Source organism: Corvus cornix, chromosome 18, assembly GCF_000738735.6.
Source record: "Corvus cornix cornix isolate S_Up_H32 chromosome 18, ASM73873v5, whole genome shotgun sequence".
In the NCBI taxonomy this organism is placed as follows: domain Eukaryota; kingdom Metazoa; phylum Chordata; class Aves; order Passeriformes; family Corvidae; genus Corvus; species Corvus cornix.
Genome location: NC_046347.1, coordinates 2,310,071 through 2,331,177, shown reverse-complemented (window position 1 = coordinate 2,331,177; position 21,107 = coordinate 2,310,071). Strand labels below are relative to the sequence as shown.

Here is a 21,107-nt window from a genome sequence, read left to right as displayed (position 1 = left end):
GGCGGGAGAGGCGGGACGGGGAGGGCGAGGGGAGGAGGGGGAGAGCGGGAGGAGGAGTGGTGAGAGGAGGGGGAGAGCGGGAGAGGGGGAGGAAGCGGCGGGAGGAGAGGCCGTGCGGGTGCGCGGGGCGGGCTGCGCGTGCGGCGCTCGTGTCGGCCGGACGGCGAGAGGGACCGTGTGTGAGTGACCCTGAGAGGCAAGGCGGGGGGACACCGCGTGTGCGAGTGCACGGGGAACACCGGCTGCGTGTCTGTGTGTGACAGACACTGTACTGAGGGATGCTCTGTGTGCTGCCTGTGTGCTCTACACCCCCCTGTGTGTGTGACAGACACTGTTCCGAGGGATGCTCTGTGTGATGCCGGTGTGCTCGACACCCCTCTGTGTGTGACACTGTTCCGAGGGATGCTCTGTGTGCTCTACACCCCTCTGTGTGTGTGTGACAGACACTGTTCCGAGGAATGCTCTGTGTGCTGCCTGTGTGCTCTACACCCCTCTGTGTGTGTATGACAGACACTGTTCCGAGGGACGCTCTGTGTGCTCGACACCCCTCTGTGTGTGTGACAGACACTGTTCTGAGGGATGCTCTGTGTGCTGCCTGTGTGCTCTATACCCCTCTGTGTGTGTGTGACAGACACTGTTCCGAGGGGCACTCTGTGTGCTCGACACCCCTGTGTCTGTGTGTGACAGACACTGTTCCGAGGGACGCTCTGTGTGCTCGACGCCCCTGTGTCTGTGTGTGACAGACACTGTTCTGAGGGACGCTCGGTGTGATGCCTGTGTGCTCGACACCCCTCTGTGTGTGACACTGTTCCGAGGGATGCTCTATGTGCTCTACACCCCTCTGTGTGTGTGTGACAGACACTGTTCCGAGGAATGCTCTGTGTGCTGCCTGTGTGCTCTACACCCCTCTGTGTGTGTGTGACAGACACTGTTCCGAGGGATGCTCTGTGTCCTTGATGCCCCTCTGTGTGTGTGTCTGTGTGTGAGGGACACCGCGCGTGGGGGGACAGACGCTGTGTCACCCCGTGGGTGCATTAGTGATGCCCACGTGTAGGTCGGTGAGAGGCAGCCCTGTATATGAGAGTCACCAGGTTTGTGACAACGGGACACCCGTGTGTGTCCGTGAAAGGCACCAGGTGAGACACTGAGTCTGTGAGACACCGTTTGTCACCTGTGTGTGTGTGCAACACCTGTGTGTCTGTGAGATGGTGGGTGAAGCACCGTGCATGTCTAACACCTACATGTGTGACCCTCTGTGTCTGAGACACCGTGCCTGCATTTGGAGAGACTCGTGTCTGCGTGAGTCTGAGACATCTCTGTGTGTCTGGGGCACTGGGTGTGCATTTGTTACATGCAACCAAGGGTGTGAGATCCATTTTGCCTGAAAGACATTATGTGACACGCTTAAGCACATATGAAGCATGTGTGGCACATCCTCAAGTGCATGTATCTCTGCAACACTTGTCTGAGCGCACACCTTGCTTCATGTGTGTGTCTGACTGTAGCACGTGTGTGAATTGCACCTTTGTGTGGCACTTGGGTCTGTTCAACACCTCTTGTGTATGTGAGAGATGCACTGTCTGTTTGTGCAACGCTCTCATCTGGGTGACGCTTGTACATATGTGTGTGTGTGAATCACCAGCCTGTGTTTTGTTTATGAGTACCCACTTTGTGCACAGCCTGCTCTTGGTGTGCCTGTCTGCCTCACTCTGCAGCAAGTGTGTGACTTGTGTGTTTGTCTGGATAAGTCACCTCTGTCTGTGTATGGAGGTCCTGACTTTTCTCTTTGCCAGCCCTGTATTTTGGTGTGTATGAACGTGTGTGTGTGTCTCTGTCCAGGTATGCACGCCTGACTCGCTGCACATATGTGACATACACCTGCCTGTATGTGTACAAGCACAGGTGTGGCTGTGTGTATGTGAAACCCAGGTACAAATACATGTGACTCACTTCAGTGTCAGCTGCCTGACCCCCTCCACTTGCAAGGGAGCATGAGATTTGCCCACAGAGTACTTGAGGTCTTCAGACGTGCATTCACCTGAAAGGCAGGGCATGCACAGCTGAGTGACTGTGCTACATCTGGTGTGCTTATGGGAGAAGTACCTGTGTGTTTGTGTATGAGACTCTCCCAAAACTGTGTGTGTGAGACACTCAACCTTGTATGAAAGTGTATTGGGAGGAGACACCTGTGTGTGTGTTAGAGACTCACCTGTGAGTGTGACTGATGTGAGCACACACCTTGAGGCTGAGCTGTCTGAGAGTCACACCTGTGCCGTGTGTGTGTGTAACCTGCCCTGAATGGGCAGGCCTTGCTCATACAGGAGACTGACCTGGATGTGTGCTTGTGGGACAGCAGCTGCCACGTGTACACCTGTGCGTGAGACACTCAGCCCAGAGCACCTGTAAGAATTAGTGACTGGTGTGACTCACTGCGTCCCAGGCGTGCATCAGGGTCTTACCCGTGTTTGTGCAGCCTCTGCACGGTGACCTGCACATGTGGGACCCATCAGTGGTGTGTGTGGCATGCAGAGAAGAGAGAGAGGCTCACTTCTCTGTGTGCAAGAGTCACAGCAGCATGTGTGTGACAGGGATGAGGCCGAAGGCGCTGGATCTGCCTGCCACCCATCATCCATTTGTAGGCAGTTAATGGAGAGGGGAAGGAAGGGCACGAACCTGATGCTGGGGTCAGACAACACTGAGATGAGTGGGTCTCTCACCCTGCTGACTGAGGGGAGCCAAACATGCCTAGCAGACATGTCCATGTCTCCTCTGAGGCTCACTCTGTTGACTGCCTCTGTGAGCCACTCCATGAGTTCTCCACAATTTGCTTGGGAGCTCAGTCCTTTTCACAGACCCCATATGGGTACTACCTCCTATATGGCCTGTCCTGTTTCTAAGGTTCAGATTTCTTTCTCTTCCATCTTTTTTCATGGAGGAAGAGTCTCCCATTTTTCCTTCTGATTTGTTCTTGCTTTGCAATCACTAGTGAGGTGCAAGTTCAGAACAACTACCACCCTTGTGCCCATAACGTACTATCATCACAGGAGACACTGTGTGTTTCCCTGGCCTGTACAGGGAAATTAATGTGACATTTTAATGAAGTTTTCTCTCTCTCTTCCTGAAATTTTAGAAATTTACACCACCTGTTTTTTGAGTGAGCACTCAGGTAGCCTGTCTGTAGCCTTTCTCCTAGACCTTTCAGAAGGTGACTTTCAATGGACCTGTCCTTCATTTAGGCAGCACTCATCGGAGCTGAGCTCTTCAGGGTTTTTTCTTAGGATTCTTTCAACAATTTCCAGCCTACTTTTCACAGTTCTATTTTTGATTCTCTGAATTGTGATAAATTGCTTAAAATCACCCCCTTTTGATAAGTATTTAAGCTGGTAACTACTGATCTATGATCCATTATGTGGTATTATCACACCAGCTGTGCCTTGCTTGGCAAAACCCCACAGACCTGATACCATGGCACACATCCAGGTACATCTATCAGCAGTATTCTCTAATATTGCCATTTGTAGATGGCAAGAACTGAAATCAAAACAAAATCCTGTATTTTTCTTCAGCGTATTCAAACCCAGCTTTTCCATGTTGCAACTCAGATCCAAATAGTTCTGAGTTTTCATGTAAAATAATTAATTTTGGTTTAAATTTTGCTTTTCTGATGTTTGTTGACGGAACGCTTCCATATTTTCTTTGGCGCATCCTCTGATATTTTTTTCCTCTACTTCCAACTTGTTTTTTCTCACTATCTCCCTTTCTGATATTTTTGCATGCTCCTGTTCTTCTTTGCATGAACTGTCTTGGTGGAAAAGCCTCTAGCCAGGTTTCAGTCCTAGGGCTGTCTCCTTCCTGAAGCAATTGCAAACTTCAGCTTCTTAGCAGGCAAGCCCAAATGCAAATACTTGCCTAATTTTTATTTTAAAATTTCTGTCTAAGCCTGTTGCTACGACTGGACGTTGGCATGTGTACAAATGTCCAGTCTGTAAACAGAAGGGCTCTGTTCCTGTCAGAGGATGCCTTTTAGTAACTAGAGGTAAATATCCCTTGAACAGTTCCATAAATAATCCTTGTTTCGCTGTGCAGATAATTAGCAGGTTGGTTTCTCTTGAGTTGTGTCTAGTCTTTCTCCTCACCTTGCAGGATGGATTTACTTCCTGAACAGAGAGCAGCTCTTTCCAAAGGCTTGGTTGGACTTGTGCTTGCTTCTGCATCATGTAATGTCTGTATTGTGAAGGACATTAAAGGGGGACGAGTTTGCTGTGTGAGGAAAATGATTTCTGGGCATAGGCATCCTTTTTATCTAGCATAAGATATCAGAGCCAAAGTAACGATGAGATACAGAAGCCATCCCAGAAACATGCAGATTTGCCACTTCAGGGGTGCCGGGCACTGGGATGAACTGGTCAGCTTTCAGTCTCAGCCTTTTTTCCTACCATCTGTTCCAGCTCAGCTAAAGCATCTCAGCTGCATGCAGGTGTTTCCTGGGCAGTACACAGCAGGTCTGACTGAATGTTCAAAACCATCCCTCTGGCTGTAAGATCTGCCTGTATTTCCTGAGCCATCACAACTGTCATACTCACTCTGCCATCTGTTCTTCTAGCAGGGTATGCCACTTAGCAATGAGAAACCAATTCTGAATTAGTATCACATGCACATGTTCTGTGTTAGTGTGAGATCTTGAAAGGACACCTTTTTCTTCCTGGCTGCCACCAAAGAGCCTAGGGTGAAGACCTAAGTCCTGGCCAACTTTTTAACAAGTCTTAGTGTCAAGAAATGCTATCTGTGAATGAGAAAGAACCAACTTCATATAATGCTGCAGAAAGCCTCCACTGTGGTCATCCAGTCAGTGAGAGAGCTCCTTCCACGATTTCACAGCTTGTGCTTGGGCCTTAAAATGACACCACTAAAACAAGTCCTGCACAGATGTGCAGATTCCCTGAAGAGGGACCTAAGAACACCTTGGGAGTACCAGAAGAAGTTCAAGGCTGACAGCTGCAGGAGAAGCATGGTCAATATTTTTTTTTGTTTGTTTAAGGCAGTATTTAACAATCTGTCTAGCCTGTGAAAAAGATCTAAATTACTCCAGCTGTCTTCACTGAAGAGATCCTGCAGAGTTCACAATGAGAATGGGTTAGCATAGGTGTGTGGGAGAGCTTTATAACCAATGTGGATTGGAGATGCACGTGAATAATTGATTGGCCATACCTGTTCTCAAGAGATAGCACCACCAGGTCTCCTGAGGCCAGGAACCAGGAAAGAAGGAGACTGAAAAGAAACCACAGGTAGCACTGGATCTTTAAATGACCTGTGATGTCTAAATGACTGGCAGGAATTAATTCAGTTTTTGGAAAGGAAATGTTCTGAGTGTGTACACAGAAGATCCTTTCAGTTGTTAAAATGCTTAAAAGCACTGTTTTTTGGTGGAAGGGGCAATTGTCAGTGCTTTAAACAGCCAAAATACCAGAACAGATACAGGAGCTCACAAAAAAAATTCTCCTTTTGGTCAGCAACTCACAGAGAATGAATTTCCTAGACCGGATTATTCTTGAGCATCACAACTGGAAATTTAGGCATCCAGGACTTCAGAGGTTCCAAGCAGAGGACTTGGATTTATGAGTCATGTTCATCTGATCAAATATTTGATTCAAACATGAATTAAAAGAAGCACTGAAGGACAAAAGCATGGCTTTACCTTTGATTTCTGCTTTTAGGAGTTTTTCAGATGTCTCTGCTGACCTTGGAACTCCCCTTGTGCAAGATCAACTCTGAAAATGAAATCAGATGTGCAGTGCCCTGCCTGGCTGTGGTCATAGTAAAACTTCATGATGTTCCAGGGCAGGTTTAGTCATCCTTGTCTTAGCAGTGCCCAGAGCTGTATCTACTATTTTAGAGGCAGACATAAACGTATTCTCTGTCTATAAATGGACAGTGATATTACATGAACAAACAGCTTGTGGTGATTCACATGAGAATAAACTGGATTCTTCTGCCAGGATAATTCACCTGGAGAGATGACTGCTTCCATTCACTTCCTTTCTTGGAAGCAGGCTGAGAATAACAAACTGTTCCGATAACATCAGCCTATTTCCAGTCAACATATTTCCTACTGAGAGGCAGGGCAGGCCCCACCCTGTTGCATGACAGGCACGTAATTGGTCATAGAAATGTGACTCATAACCCTGACACTTTGCCTCAGAGTTAGGTGTCTGCAGCAGCCAGTTGTCACAAACCTCTGTTTGAAAGAGTGGTGCCAAGCCTTCTCTCCAGCAGTTCAGTGTTCATCTCTGACTTCTTGGGGCTCTGAAAAGCCTCACTCACAGCTGTGTGCTCCTATTAGATGGCTGCAGAATTTCAAATGTGAGTTTCTCTCTGTCTTGCTGCTGTTTCTCTTGCTGCAAACTAAACATTCGGGGCATCCAGGGCACTGCATGGTGGCCAGTATGCTCACAAAGAGAGGATAGCCCTCATTTTCAACCACCTCAATGGTTCCTAAGCATTTCTATTTGTTGAAGCAGACACTGTAGCTTTATCCTCTCTTCTTCCAGCTCTATAAACACTAGGTCATTAAATGTTTAATGTTTTGGGGTTTATTGACCCAAATAATAAACCCAGTTATTGGGTTTAACTATTCCATGCTAAATGGGAAGGCCATTGAAAGGAAGAAAGGCATTGTCTATAAATCATATAATTACAGTATTAGTAACAGGCAAGGTGTGACTACTTGGATCTCAGCTTCTAAGTGTTAGACAACAACATAACACAAATAGTTCTGGATCTGACTTGTCTCCAGCAGTATCTTACAGCAGAAGTTTAGGGAAAAGGACAGGTAGAGGAAGACACATCTGAAAACACCCTTTTCATTTCCAACAAGTGACAGCTCATGCCTTCCCCAGTTAGAGGTGGTATCACATCATTCCATTATTTAGGGTAGTTATTTTTTTGAGTCCATGCAAACTTTCGGCGTCCATAACATTCTGTAGCAAGGGTTTCCAGTGCAGGCATGGTATTTTGGAACCTGTTCCTTGCCTGTTTCGTTTGAGGCTTGTGCTGGCCCACAATCATAGGCTCAACCCACCCTCAGTGACCTTTATCCCCTAAGAGCTGCACTGGAGTCCAAACCCAAACCATTAAACTGAAATTTACCTGCATATGGAGATGTGGGCATGAACCAACTTTAAGGGTCATAAGAGACTTTTCCAAGATCACATGGAGAGGCACTGGAAAAGCAGGAAAACATCCCAAGAGGACTCCGAGGAAAGCACCCAAACTTTCTTTCAAATGTCCTTCTCTCTGGCTTAGTATCAATCTTAGTGGTATGATTTGGGCTTGCCAGATAATCTACAACAGCTTGCTGGATCCCAGAGCGTCTGATCTTCTCTTTTGAGCTCATGGAGAACCAGGCTTCTGGCCAGCTAAGAAGAACAATCCAGCTAGGCAGCCCTCCGGCCAAACTCCCTCCGGGTGTGCTAGTTTGGACATTGATATTTCCCTGACACTGAGCTTTCCTCTTCAGCATGAATTGCCCATTACTTGAATTCCATCAGGGATTTCTTCTGTCATGAAAGAGTAGAGATTCTGCCTGAACACACTGAGCAGGACTGACTGCTTTCTGTGGATGAAGTTGTTGATCTGTGTGTGTGTGTGTGCCGGTATCTGCAGGACATAGATGTCTCAGTGTTTGCCTCTCAATGGTGCCTCTGTTCTACAACCATCTGTGTATAAAGCTGCTATTCTGTCATGAACAATGACTCATACAGGAAAGTCTCGAAGAATTAGGCAAGAACTATGTTCATCCTGAGGAGTATTGTAGATGAGGATCCAATCCCATAAACTCTTGGAAACTCAGCGTTAGTTTTGCCTTGACAGCTTTAATCTTTAAAATCTGCTGTTGCTGACACACATTTCCAAACAGCAGGTTGGCAGCAAACTGTCTCTCAAGTGGGCATCACATATCCACCACTCGCCTCTGAAGCCCTGCTCACTGTGACCAACTTTCCCTCACTCCATTTTCCAGCGAGGATTCTACTAGTGGCTCTTCCATCTCCCATATTCTTCTGAGTTCCCACAGGTTGTTCTCTCCAGTCCCTTTTCTTGTATTTCCAGGCTGCTCTACTTCTCTGCCAACAGCAGTTGGTGAGTGGGAAAATGTAGGGTCACTATTCCTGACCCCCTGCAAGCTTCACCTGGACCTGGAGCTGCCCAAAAGTCTCTGAAGGCTGTAGGGAGTATCTGGGGCAGGGATCTGTACTGGTATCAAAAAATCACAGCAGTCTTCACTTCAAATATCTAGCCAGGTTTGGGTGTTCAGGAAAAGAGGTGAAAGCAAGGAAATATCCAGAGGATTTTGTCAGACAGTCTCCTGTGGCCAGAATGAGTGCAGAAAGGAGAGTTTCTGAAGATCAAGTGAGCTCCTCTGACTAGTGGGGAAGGTTCTAATTTGTGGCACCTTGTCCAACACTGTAGAAAGAGAAGATTGCAGGGTTCTTATATTTCAGTGACCCAAAAAGGAAACTGTCTGAGGAATGCAGATTAGGATGATCAAGAAAGTTTAAAACAAATGGTGACATATCCTCATAATGTAATCATAAGAAAATTCCAGATATGTAAACCATACATACAAAAAATACACAGAATAAACAGTTTTTCAATTGGACTAGAATTTAATTAGAAATTTTATTCTTAGATTTTGAAATTTCTCTAGGTACCAGGTCTGTGCTTCTCAACCTTTCCAGTGAATTGATCAGTCCTCAAACTGCAGAATGCAACTTGCTTCCTGCTAGATTAGTGAGTGAAGCTGAATCTGTGAAAAATGTGCATTGAAATCCCATCTCCTACTCCAAGCAGGGCTAACTTCCAAGCTGGATAAAGTCACTCCAAGGCCTTGTCCACATGCATCCTGGAAATCCCAAGGATGGAGATTCTACAGCCTCTTTGGGCAGCCTGTCCCGAGGCTGCAGCACTCTCGTGGTAAATAAGGTGCTGCCTTTGTTGAAAAAGGATTTCCCTGGTTGGCAACATGAGACCACTGCCTGTTGTCCTGTTCCTGAGCACTTGCAGGAAAAGCTTGGAATTCTTGCATTGGAATTCTTATCCCTGCCCTTTGCAGCAGTGACTCTGCAGTGAGATCCCCCAGCTTTCCCTTCTGCCAGCCAAACCAACCTAATTCCCACTGCATTTCCTCACAGGCCACATGCTCCTCCTGACTGATCCTGGGCTGTGTTGGAGCCTCTGCAGAATGTCAGCACCTCCCATACGACGGGGTGTGTGTGTTTAAAAACTGCACAGAGTATTGCAGAGGCAGCCTCACCAGAGCCAGGCAGAAGGGAATAACCACATCCCTGCACTTGCTGACCACTTGCTAATGCAATCCCGTGACTGGTGGGTGTTGTTGCTGCAGGGGAGCACTGCTGACACAGGTCCAACTTGTTTTCCACGAGAATCCTAAGGCCTTTACTGCAGGGCTGCACTCTACAGTAAATCCCCAGTCTGCACTAATGCGTGGAGTTGTTTTGTCCCAGGTATTTTTCACAGAATTAGAACAAATATATGAGGTGAATTAGAGCAAATTTATCATGTGATTGAAAACGGTCAAGCCCTGAGTCCTCTTGTGCTGAGGGTGATGCTAGTACAAGCAGAGATCAGCAGTGGCACAGGGGAGCACCATTTCAACCTGAGAAATCTCAGTTTTCTGCAGAAAGTTCTGGTGTCAGTCACAGACTTAAGGAAAGGGGCTCTTAACTCTCAGCACAAATTACCCTTCTCCTACAGGCTTGAAAGAGAATCTTGTAGGCCACTGGCTTGAATCCCACTTGTATCCGTTTCCCCAGGACCTCAGAGGAGGAGCAGGCACCATGCCTAGAGGGGATGAGCTCCGTGTGTGCATGGTGTGGCTTTAAATCAGCATTTTAATCCTCTTTTTGACTTTGCAGATAGGCAAACTAGCGAGAATTATCTTTTCCATATACTGAGGTAGGACACGGCTCCATTGCTCTTAATCAGCTACTTTGTTACTCTTCTAAAATAAACAGTCTTGTCCTTTTTTTTATTTCCTAGTACAGGAGATAACTGTATTTCATGTTACCTCTGGTTTGACTAAATGAAAAATAGTACTTTTCTTGTTCTTAAATAAATAAAGTTCATTTTGAAAACCTAGCACTTATTTCAACGTCCTTCCAGCTTTCCACACTTTTTTTGAGGGACAAGCAAAGGACTCAGAGGGCTCTGTAGATTCCATGACAACTACAAAAGCACATCAGGAAGCTTCTGGGAATGCAAAGCAATGTTCAGACAAAGGCTTTTCTTTCAGCTTTATAAATATGTTTTCAGCCATCATCATAACAGAGCAAAAAATACCCCTGAGAACACCCCTGCAGAACTGAACTCCCATGCAAGAGCTATTTCTCATTCTTTCAGTTTTTTACTTCCTTTATGTACAAATAGGTTTGTATTTAACAAAAGGATAAACCCTGCTAATCTACTGATTTGTCAGCTAGCCCTGTGCTTATCACAGCACTGTTCGTTGGCTGGGGCAGACGCGGTCCTAATGTGCACAGCTGTGCACTGAAAACTGCATCGTGTCATGTGAGAGTGTGGGCAGGACCTGCTGCTTGGCGGGGCTGGACACAGCAACTGTTCAAGTCACAGACTGCTGTGTTTGTGATCAGGCTGTCCCCATCCATCTCTGACAGCAGACTGTGCCATGCTGGAGGGCAGGCCAGCCAGAGGCAGCGATGGCAGGTAGCCATGGAGCTGGGGAATGAAACAATGAGGTGATTTTTGTCAGCTTTGACAGACAGACCATTGCTTGATGGCAGACCACTGTCCAGCAGGGCGTCAGCAAGCAACATGCCAGAGAGTTTCGACTGGCACAAAGGACCCCAGATATGAACAGGAGGGTGGGTGGCCAGTCAGGAGGCATGGGTAACAGCCAGCTGCGATGATGTGACAAAACAGAGGACGAGGATGACAGAAACCTAAATGGAAAACAACATACGGGAGCAATTGAAGCAGATGAATACACAGTAGAGGAGAAAGGAATGACATGGGAGGAAGGGACACAGAGTGCTGCATGTGCATGGGAGGAGGCAGGAGCCTTGGCTGGGGTGACCAGCAGGTGTGGGGTGATGGCACTGGTGCCTGGAGACAAAAGTGGGGCTGAGGAGAGCAGCCAGAGCCACTGGCTGTCGCTTGGGCCACCCGGCTGAGCACAGCCACCCAGCACAGCCCAGCAGGAGCACGGCCCAGGAGTCAGCACGAGCTGTGCCTTGGCACACTGGCCAGCAGCAGGGAGGATCCAGTGTGGGGTCACCTGTCAGTGCAGGAGCGTTTCCAGGGTCGCCACAGTGAGCCCCTGGAGCTGACAGCGTGCTCTGAACACCGCGTCCTCTCCCGGACAATAAGGAGCAGCTCAGCAAAGGTGTATGTGGGGCACACAGCATCCCGCACCCCCTGCACCCCGCACAGCCCACAGCCCGCACACCCCACACCCCGCACTCTGCACACCCCGCACCCTGCACCCCGCACACCCCACACCCTGCACGCCGCGCACACCGCACCTCTTGCACACTGCATCCCGCACAGGCCACACCCTGCACAGCCCACACCCTGCACCCCGCACACCCCGCACCCTGCACCCCGCACACCCCGCACCCTGCACACCGCACACCGCACACACCGCACAGCCCACACCCTGCACCCCGCACACCCCGCACCCTGCACACCGCACACCGCACACCCCACGCCCTGCACCCCGCACACCGCGCACACCACAGCTCTTGCACCCCGCACACCGCCCCCCCCAGCACACCCCCGCGCACCGAACCCCGCAGTCCGCACACCCCGATCTCCAGCACCCCGCACACCCTGTACCCTCTGCGCACCTCGCACTCCCCACGCCCCGAACACCCCGCACCCCCCACCTGTCGCACCCCGCGACTCACACTTCGCACTGCCCGATTCCCCTGCACCTTCCACACCCCCCGCACTCCGCACACCCCTCCCGCACCCCCGCATCCTCCGCACACCCCTCCCGCACCCCCGCATCCTCCGCACCCCCGCACTCCGCACACCCTTCCCGCACCCCCGCACTCCGCACCCCCGCACTCCACACCTCCGCACTCCGCACACCCCTCCCGCACCCCCGCATCCTCCGCACCCCCGCACTCCGCACACCCTTCCCGCACCCCCGCACTCCACACCCCCGCATCCTCCGCACACCCCTCCCGCACCCCCGCATCCTCCGCACCCCCGCACTCCGCACACCCTTCCCGCACCCCCGCACTCCACACCCCCGCATCCTCCGCACACCCCTCCCGCACCCCCGCATCCTCCGCACCCCCGCACTCCGCACACCCTTCCCGCACCCCCGCACTCCGCACCCCCGCATCCTCCGCACACCCCTCCCGCATCCCCCAAACCCCGCATCCTCCGGAGCCGCTCGGGCCGGCGGTGCCACAGCGTCCCCTTGTGCCGCACTGGAGCAGCTGCGCCTGGCAGCGCACGGCGGGACACGGACAGACGGACACGGACAGACGGACACGGACAGACAGAGAGACTGAGAAAGACACGGGCAGACGGACACGGACAGACAGAGAGACTGAGACAGACACGGGCAGACGGACACGGACAGACGGGCACGGACGGACACGGACACACGGACATAGGGACACACGGACACACGGACATAGGGACACACGGACATACGGACACACAGACAGAAGGACATACGAACACGGACAGACTGACACGGACACGCAGACAGACACGGACATACAGACTGAGAGACGGACACACGGACATGGACAGACGGACACGGACGGACAGACACACGGACAAACAGACACACACGCATACACAAACACTGACAGACACTTGTCAATCTCATAGCGAATCAACAGTCCATATAGTCGCTAAAGCATCACCCAGGTTTATTTTATATATTTATATATATATAAACATATATATATATATTTATGTATATATAAATAAAATTTCCCACAGCTTCACCTTAAGGTTGGCTAAATATATCACACACACATTCTGGGTTACTTGAACAGAGTAATGGATATCTGCTGGATACACAGAAGTCTCTATCAGGAGGGAGCCTGCTGCAGCTCTGGTCAGGAACCTCATTTCTCTGATTTCTAAATGTAGAAAAAGGAAGATAATGCAGAGGGTATTGGAGCAACTGAATTATTTGTGGTCTTGTTTCAGGTCTGTGCCTATTGCAAATGTTCTGCCATTTTATGATGAAGAAGTCCTATCTCCCAATTGTGCTGAAAAGACCTGGATTCTTAGAGTTGATCATATTTGGTCTGTGAGGCACCGAAAGGACTTTCAAAACACGCTGGTTTTGAGTAAGTGACAATTTCTGGCCTTTCTTTATGAGGACACTCCGGTGAAAGAGTGTGAGGAATGCAGCTGTGGCTGTATTCTGGGTGTTAGGGCAGTGATCTCTGTGACACTGCCTGCACAGGAATGGTCCCTCTCTGCAGCCCTCCAACTCACCTGGCTTTCAATATCTCGACTTTTGGCTCGCAGCTTGTTAACCTGACCTTCGGCAATATCAGCTCGTTCTTTCGCCTCTTCCAGCTCGTGCTGGACCTTGCGGCACCGCGAGAGATTGATGTTTGCCTGTTCCTCCTGGAAGTCAGACAGCATTGCCAGAAATGAGATTGCCCTGTTGCCACTGACACCTGTGGCTGTGCCACGGTAACATCACCCGTGTTGGCCTCACAGGTACATCCCTGCACTGCCAGTGCTCTGTGTGTTTATATCCAGTACCATCCACAACACGACCACTCGGGGCACAGAACAATTACCCCACTCAGTTCCAAATGGGAAAATTGGCTTTTGTGGCTCCAAAAGTGCAACAGTTCCGGGAGAGCTGCAGCTATGCCCACTCTGTTGTGAGCCATAAGTCTTTATGAGGTAAAGAATATTCAAAGTCAGTGGCCATAGCTGTCCTTTCAAACTCAGTATTCAATTATTTTAATGATCTAGGGACCCCACCTTTCAGAAATCTCTACCCAGGCCCCACTGAAAAGAGTCCTCCACTCACAGCTTCCTCAGCCTGCTTCTTGTACGCTTTCACTTTTAACTGCAGCTTGTCCACCAGGTCCTGGAGCCGAAGAATATTTTTCTTATCTTCTTCAGACTGTAGGAAGTGAAAATCAAGTCAGCCTTGGAAGAGGAACAGAGGTGATCCATGTAGGAGGGCAGAAGATTTGCAGTACCTGGTAAGTGAGCTCCTTCAGCCTCCGTTCGTACTTGCGAGCTCCTTTCAGGGATTCTATTCCTCGTTTCTGCTCGGAATGAAGCTCATTTTCTAACTCATTAATCTGAAACACAGAATCACAGTGAAGATGGCAAGCTGCCCAGAATGGCTCCTGATCCTGCTGCAAGGTTCTGTGGACCAAGGCTGCAGAGAAAGTGGCAGAGCAGGGCAGCTTCTGCAGCTGCTTCTTGGGTCTAGACTAGCTAAAATATGCTCACTATGTTAAGTTAGTGGTGACATAGCGTGTGAATCCACAGTTGTTTATAAAAGGAACTTAGCTGTGCATACCTAGAGCATTTATGGTCAAAATTAGGCTTAAATCTGTCAGGAAAGGAAATTGAAACAAGGAAGGGAGGGTTCTATGAATGTTCAGCAGGTAAATGGGGAAAATCTGTTTCATTTTCATCTTTCATTTGTTATCTTGGAGAGTGTCAGTGGCATATACTATTCAGGGACAGCATGGAAACCTGGCTGCTGTCTGTTCCCTTTCTTCTTGTCCAACTTCCACAGGCATTAAATCAGAGGTGTAAGGTGGCTTATGTGTGCCTGTGCCCCTCTGTAAAACTGCTGATTTCTACTCACTTTTCGAACCTTTTACCAGCTGCCTCTACAGCCTTCCATGGCAGCAGGTTTCAGAATTTCACTGCCTACTCAGTAAAGTATTTATTTTTATTTGTTTTAAAGTTGAAGATGTGCTGGTGTCTCCAAATGGCAGAGTCCCAGTCTTGTTTGTCAATACTCATAAATCTTTGTCTTTCAGATCCTTCTCAAGTTGCAGAGACCAGAACTGCACATGGTGTATTTATTATAGTGGCAAGAATTGTTGCCATACAACTCTGTCTTGTTCTCAGTGCCTTTCCTAATGAAGCCAATTTTTTTTTCTGTTTTAGGCTTTTGCTTCTATTGCACATTTAAAAGCTTCTGAAGTGTCCATTACCAGTTCCAAGTCCATCCCCAAGTAAATATGTTTTAAATTATTTTTCCTTAGACAAAATTACCATCTAGGCCTTCCTGATGTCCATCTGCCCCCATTTTTGCCCACTCAGTTTTTTTGAGGTCATTCTCAAGTTCATCACCCACAGTGCAAAGTTTGGCTACTCAGCATAGCTCTCATCAAACCTGCTGGGAATACCTGGGGTTCTCCCTGTTTTCACCCTCCCAAGAGGTTCCAGCAACCAAGGGCCCAGTCAGAAACTTCATCTTAGTCTACCCAAGTATTCACCATACCCTGGCCTCCAGCTTCTGCAGTTGTTTCTTCCCTCCCTTCAGTGCCAGCTGCTCGGCCTCATCCAGACGAAGCTGCAGGTCCTTCACCGTCTGGTCCAGGTTCTTCTTCATCCTCTCCAGGTGGGCACTGGTGTCCTGCTCCTTCTTCAGCTCTTCTGCCATCATGGCTGCCTGGTTGTGGTGCACAGTTATGTCACAAATATCCCCATCCCAGCAGTTCTGTGTGCCTGGGAGCAATGCCCAGCTTCACATTGGTCAGTGACTCTGCCCATTCTCAGTCAGTGCCCACGGCCTTGCTATGGCTCTGTCATACAAACAGGATCACTCTTTCTCAAGGTCTGTATTTCTAAAACTGCTCCACCTTAGAGACCAGACAGGGTTGATGTAAAGAAAAGAATAATCAATGCATGTGAGTGGCTTGGTACCAAAGTTCTATTTTTTAAGTTAGTCAAAATTGAAGTATCTTGAAGTATCACCGGCTAGCACTCTGCGTCTCTGGGTTTCCTAGTGATTTTGTGTATCTGGCTATTTGGTGCCTAAATTTGCCAAAGTCAGACTTCTAAGCAGTTTTTGCCAATGAGATGACCCTGAGTACCTCAAACTGCACTGAAAAGCTTATGCCTGCTGAGATCCTCAGAGTCTGAGATAAATGGCTGTCACCAACGTGGCAGAGCAGAGAGGTCAGGGATCCTGCAGCACTGCTGCTGGTGGGCAATCAGGACTACACACTGGTGCACCAGGACTTGATGCAAGAGTGTCACCATTTTCTGTTTAATATTCCTATACCTTTCCTAGATGCTCCCATTGTATTGTTACTTCTGATAGGGTGGAACCTGCAGCCTTATTTAAATGAAACATTTATATTCTCTTTTTATTTCTTACATGTCTAGCATTTGTATAGAATTGTGTATGATTTTAGTCCTAATTTCTGATTTTCTGTGCTGTGTCTACACAGGCCTTTGTTTCAATCTACTCTTTTTCTATTACAATTTTGCCACCATCTGTCCTATCCTGCCTATTACATTTACTCTGGAAGCAAAAGTGAATGGGTATGGAGAAGGGGAGAGAGAATGCCTCTTCAATACAGACAGCTAGCAGGACATGAGGACCCTTTCTGAAGGGGTCTTCTGTGACAAGTAGTAGGGAAATGGCTGCATGAGGCCCATGTGGGAGGGATTGTGTGTCACAGGTATTTTCTGTTGAAGAATTGTTTCTCTTTCGTCTGACTGCTGCCTTTTTAAAGTGTAGAAGTGACTGTGGCAGTACAAAATGCAAGGGAGGCAAGCAAGAGGACTCACATCTGTGATTGCTTTCTTTGCTTTCTCCTCTGCATTTCTGGCTTCCTGAATGCTGTCTTCAACTTCAGTCTGTAAATGAGCTATGTCCACTTCCAGTCTCTTCTTGGTGTTGAGGAGGCTTGTGTTCTGTCGGGACAGTCAGCAGACAGGTCATTCCCACCCCATTTGTGCCACTCCCACACGCCTGCAGTAATCTCCTGTACCAGGAGATGCCGAATACCTGTGAGTGGAGCAGCTGAACTCTCTCACTGGCATCCGTCAGCTCCTGCTCAGAAACCTTCCGGGCTCGCTCGGTCTGCTCCATGGCAGCTCTCATCTCCTCCATTTCTGTCGTCATCAGATTGTTCCTACGCTCTACAATAGCAAGCTGCTCTTTCAGGTCATCATTCTCCCTCAAGGCATCATCTAAATGGAGCTGGGAATCCTTAAAAGGTAAAAGCACCGTGAGACCCAGAAGCAAGCAGAGTGAATGGCAAAGACCCACGGCCCAGTAGCCTTGGGGTCCCTACCTTGAGTTGCCCTTGCACAGCTTTAAGGTGCTTCTGTGTCTCTGCTGCCTGGCAGTTGGCATGGCTCAGCTGTATTTCCATGTCATTCAGATCTCCTTCCATCTTCTTTTTCAGCCTCAAAGCATCATTTCTGCTTCTGACCTCAGCGTCCAGCATGGTCTGCATAGACTCCAATACCCTCTGGTGATTCCTCTTCAGCTGTTGAATTTCCTCATCTTTCTCTGCAGTCCTTCTATCAACGTCTGACTTCACCTGGTTCAGCTCCAGCTGAACACGTAGGATTTTCCCCTCTTCGTGCTCTAAAGAGCCCTGTCAGGGTTGGAATATTGTCATTTGTCTCTGTGGTGTCCATTGCTGGGAAATGGCCATGCAGAAATGTGACCCTCAACAGCTGGGAGGGCAGGTGTATTTACCTTACCGTGGACCTTTAGAGAAGACCAAGCACTGAAAAAGCTTTCCATGGGAGCAAATTCAAACAGATGGTGCAAAATGAGCTCAATTTTAGACCGGGACTGGGGTTTTTTTTGTGCATGATAGCATAGCAAGGAATGCCACATTGGTATGGCAGAGGAGCAGTCCCTGTGCTTTTTGGTCTGTCTGTGCTGTCTTACTGCACTTTTGGGACAGTTTCAGGATAAGCAGGAATATAAAACATACACCCAAATTTTCTCCATTCTTGGTTTCTCTAAAAGAAAGCCCCTTATTGAGGACACTTGCCTCTGCTTCTTCTAATGCTGCTTGTAGGTCACACTTTTCTTGCTCAATTTGCTTCTTTGCTTTCTCCAGCCCATGATTTGCTTTTCCAGACTCAGCAATCTGTTCAGTCAGATCAGAAACTTCCTCTGCAATCAGAAAACACATACTCAGCTCCTCTCAGATAGTGTGATCAGTGGCACCTGCAATTGCTCTTTGGCAGCGGGAGTGACAGAAGAGGCTCTGATGTAATGGGATGTAACAGTGAGAAGAAATAATACGTCTTGTCTTGTGTGCAGTCTTTATTTCTGACAACCTGCACATCCCAGTTCAGTGTGAAATTTGAAAATGAGAGGGACCAACTGAAGTGAGCTCAGAAAATAATGTCAACTTCCTCCAGGTAGTGAAATGACATCTCCAGAGACAGTCATGTTTGATTGATCTCTTTATGCTTAGATAACCCCCAGTGATCATTCAGTTCACAAAAAGGATCTGAGTTGTACTTCCTTTATATAATTAGTTTGCTTATTAAAGCAATTACATTGTGCCACAGCTACATGATCCTCCAATAATCAGGAGACACACAACAGCCCTCTGGATTTTTTCTAGTGGCAGTGACTGAAGAAATCTGAAAAAACTGAGTATCATCATAATTTCTGTCTATTCTGTTAACTTGATCCCTATCCATGCATAGGATTACAATAGTGTGGAGGAGGGGGAACATCCTGAGGAAGCAGCATGCTGTAATGAGCTGTAAGCGTGTGCTTGAAGGTGACTTTATGATCAGCTGCACAGGAAAGAAAGTCACCACCCTCACGGGAAAATCATAAAGAGCAAAACCCTGGGAAGAGGCAGAGCTCTGGTAGTCCAGAAATGTGGAAGCAGCTAAGGGCTCATGGTGAATCTAAGCTGACAGACACATGAACTTACGCTGGAGGTTCTTGTTCTCCCGTCTGACAGTCTCAGCCTGGTCAAGCATTTCTTCATAGGCATTCTTCATCCGGAAGATCTCCGTGCTGAGAGAGCGAGACTCCTTCTGGGCAGCCTCCAGCTCAGTCTGGCTCTCCTGGTACTTCTGCTTCCATTCAGCCAGGATCTGGGGTGACAGGAGAAGAATGGCCCATTCTGAAGCACTTCCCTCTCTGCACCTTTATATGACAAGAACCCAAGAGGCCTGGCCTATCTTAACAGTCTTTTGCTTTGGACTGTCCTCTGCCTGTGACAATCAACTCCCTGTGATCCATACTCTGGCTGTTTTGGTGGGAGCTACTTAAATTTGCCTCTTCAGTCAACACTAGTGCATGCCCCAAGCTATCAGGAAGAAGTTTGTTTTGACACCAGCCCAGACATCATGTGGTTCATCTGAAAAAGGATGTGTGAGACTTCATTGTGTTGCAGGAGCCAGTTGTCCTGGACTAAGCCCACCAAGAAAGGTCATATTCTACCAATTCTCTCCTGAGTTTGACACCACAGACCTGTGAGATCCATTTTTAGCAGTCTTTTCACTCCCACAGGGGTAGGCCAAGACACAGGGCTGTGCAACATCACTTGGTCCAACAGTGCAGATTCTTTTAAGTGTTAGTAAGGGCCGTGAAGGCTGGAACTTTACATGAGTCTGAGGCTCTGCCTAACCCCAAGGTTAGGCTAGCAGACTAGCAGCAGGGCTTGTTAGTTTGCATGTGAGTATTCACTCAGTCTGTTTGACCAGTCTCCCTTGTGAAGACGTCATGCTTTTTAAAACTATCAGAAGGTACTTTATTATTTGCTGTGGTCACCTGGGGTTACTTACACAGTGACTTTTTCTTTACCATATGTCCCATTATGGGGTCCTTACCATAACTTTGCTTTGGGTAAGATGCAGTTTATTTTACTGTGAGTGCAGAACTTTGATAACTTCAGAATTTGTCTTGTCCTATCAAACATCTAATGATGTTTAGATCTGGCATGGTCTTTTGAACAAACCTTGTCAAAATTCCTCTGCTTTTTATCAAATGCTGCACAGACTGCATTTGACCTCTCCACATCAATCATGAGGTCATCCACTTCCCCCTGCAGCTTCTGCTTTGTCTTCTCCAGTGAAGCACACTTTGCATTGACAGCCTCAATCTGCTCCTCTGACTCCTGCAGGCGCTGGGCCAGCTTCTTCCTGCAGGACGGGACGTTCAGCACTGAGAAAAGGAAAATTCTGACCTTCTCAAGAAATGGACATGAAAGGAGTTTGGAATGAGAAAGATGGGCAGAGAGAGAAATAGATGATGCTGTGGTGCCAGGAGCCTGGGGTGTCACAGCACTCTGAAGTGGTGCATGGAATGGGAGAATACGTACCCAGATATGTACTGTACCAATGTGGAGAGGGACCAGAAATATGCTTTCAGTACCAACAGTGTAAAGAATGTGCCTTTTCAACTACTGAGATTAACTCAATGCACTGGAATTCTCCTTTATGTAGACACCCCTAAGCCTCTGTCCCTACTCCTCCTTTAAATATCTACTCACTCCCCTTTTCACTTCTAATAAATTACAAAGCACACTGCTCTGCATATTCCCACTACAAACATATTCTGGTTTCCTTCAGTTCTTCACTCATTATGCTTAAATATCCTTCTACTTCCTCCAAGCCACCTCCCCACGTACTTGGCCTCCTCGAGCTCCTCCGTGCGCTGAATCGCGTCCGTCTCGTATTTGGTTCTCCACTGGGCCACTTCGCTGTTGGCCTTGGACAGGGCGCGCTGCAGCTCCCCCTTGGCCTCCTGCTCCTCCTCATATTGTTCCCGGAGCAAGTCACAGTCGTGGCGAGCGGACTGCAGGGCGTGGGCCAGGGCGTTCTTGGCCTTGGTAGTTAAAATTATACAAATTGTCAGAACGCTAATAATATGTGACTGGATATTTTTCCAGTAAAATATTCTTATCTCCCTATCCATGTGCTACAGTTGCTAGGGAAACAGAAGGAGCAAAATGAGTAACATTAGGGACTCTGTGTTTCAGACTTGATGTTGTTAAACAAGGTCAGGTGCTTGCCCATCTTGTCTGGGATAACACTTCTCAAACGCATCTGCACCAAGTGTTTCAGGCAGAGGCAAAATAAATCCAACAGACAAGGTG

The 21,107-nt window shown here is 48.1% G+C and overlaps 1 protein-coding gene and 1 long non-coding RNA gene across 4 annotated transcripts in view; one reads left to right on the top strand and one right to left on the bottom strand.

Annotated features, from left to right (window-relative positions):
• The first annotated feature begins 109 nt into the window (after window positions 1-109).
• LOC120410968 overlaps window positions 110-21,107 on the top strand; it is a 27,432-nt gene continuing 6,434 nt past the window's right edge. Inside the window, exons 1-4 of one of the 3 annotated variants that reach the window (XR_005603350.1) lie at window positions 110-179; window positions 13,216-13,358; window positions 13,594-13,740; window positions 14,158-14,240. This is a non-coding gene — a long non-coding RNA (uncharacterized LOC120410968). Of the gene's footprint in view, window positions 1,137-13,215; window positions 13,359-13,542; window positions 13,741-14,157; window positions 14,241-21,107 lie in introns of all 3 variants that reach the window. The other 2 variants (XR_005603349.1, XR_005603351.1) reach the window with 2 other exon arrangements.
• Window positions 13,329-21,107, bottom strand: part of LOC104695633 (myosin-13) — a 26,571-nt gene continuing 18,792 nt past the window's right edge. Inside the window, exons 28-38 of the mRNA XM_010409557.4 lie at window positions 20,640-20,836; window positions 19,968-20,151; window positions 18,936-19,101; window positions 18,030-18,154; window positions 17,313-17,621; window positions 17,024-17,227; window positions 16,804-16,929; window positions 15,506-15,676; window positions 14,238-14,342; window positions 14,063-14,158; window positions 13,329-13,644 (exon numbers count right to left, since the gene is read on the bottom strand). Coding sequence (XP_010407859.3) covers window positions 13,384-13,644; window positions 14,063-14,158; window positions 14,238-14,342; window positions 15,506-15,676; window positions 16,804-16,929; window positions 17,024-17,227; window positions 17,313-17,621; window positions 18,030-18,154; window positions 18,936-19,101; window positions 19,968-20,151; window positions 20,640-20,836 — 1,944 coding nt within the window. The 3' untranslated portion in view covers window positions 13,329-13,383. The remainder of the gene's footprint in view (window positions 13,645-14,062; window positions 14,159-14,237; window positions 14,343-15,505; window positions 15,677-16,803; window positions 16,930-17,023; window positions 17,228-17,312; window positions 17,622-18,029; window positions 18,155-18,935; window positions 19,102-19,967; window positions 20,152-20,639; window positions 20,837-21,107) is intronic.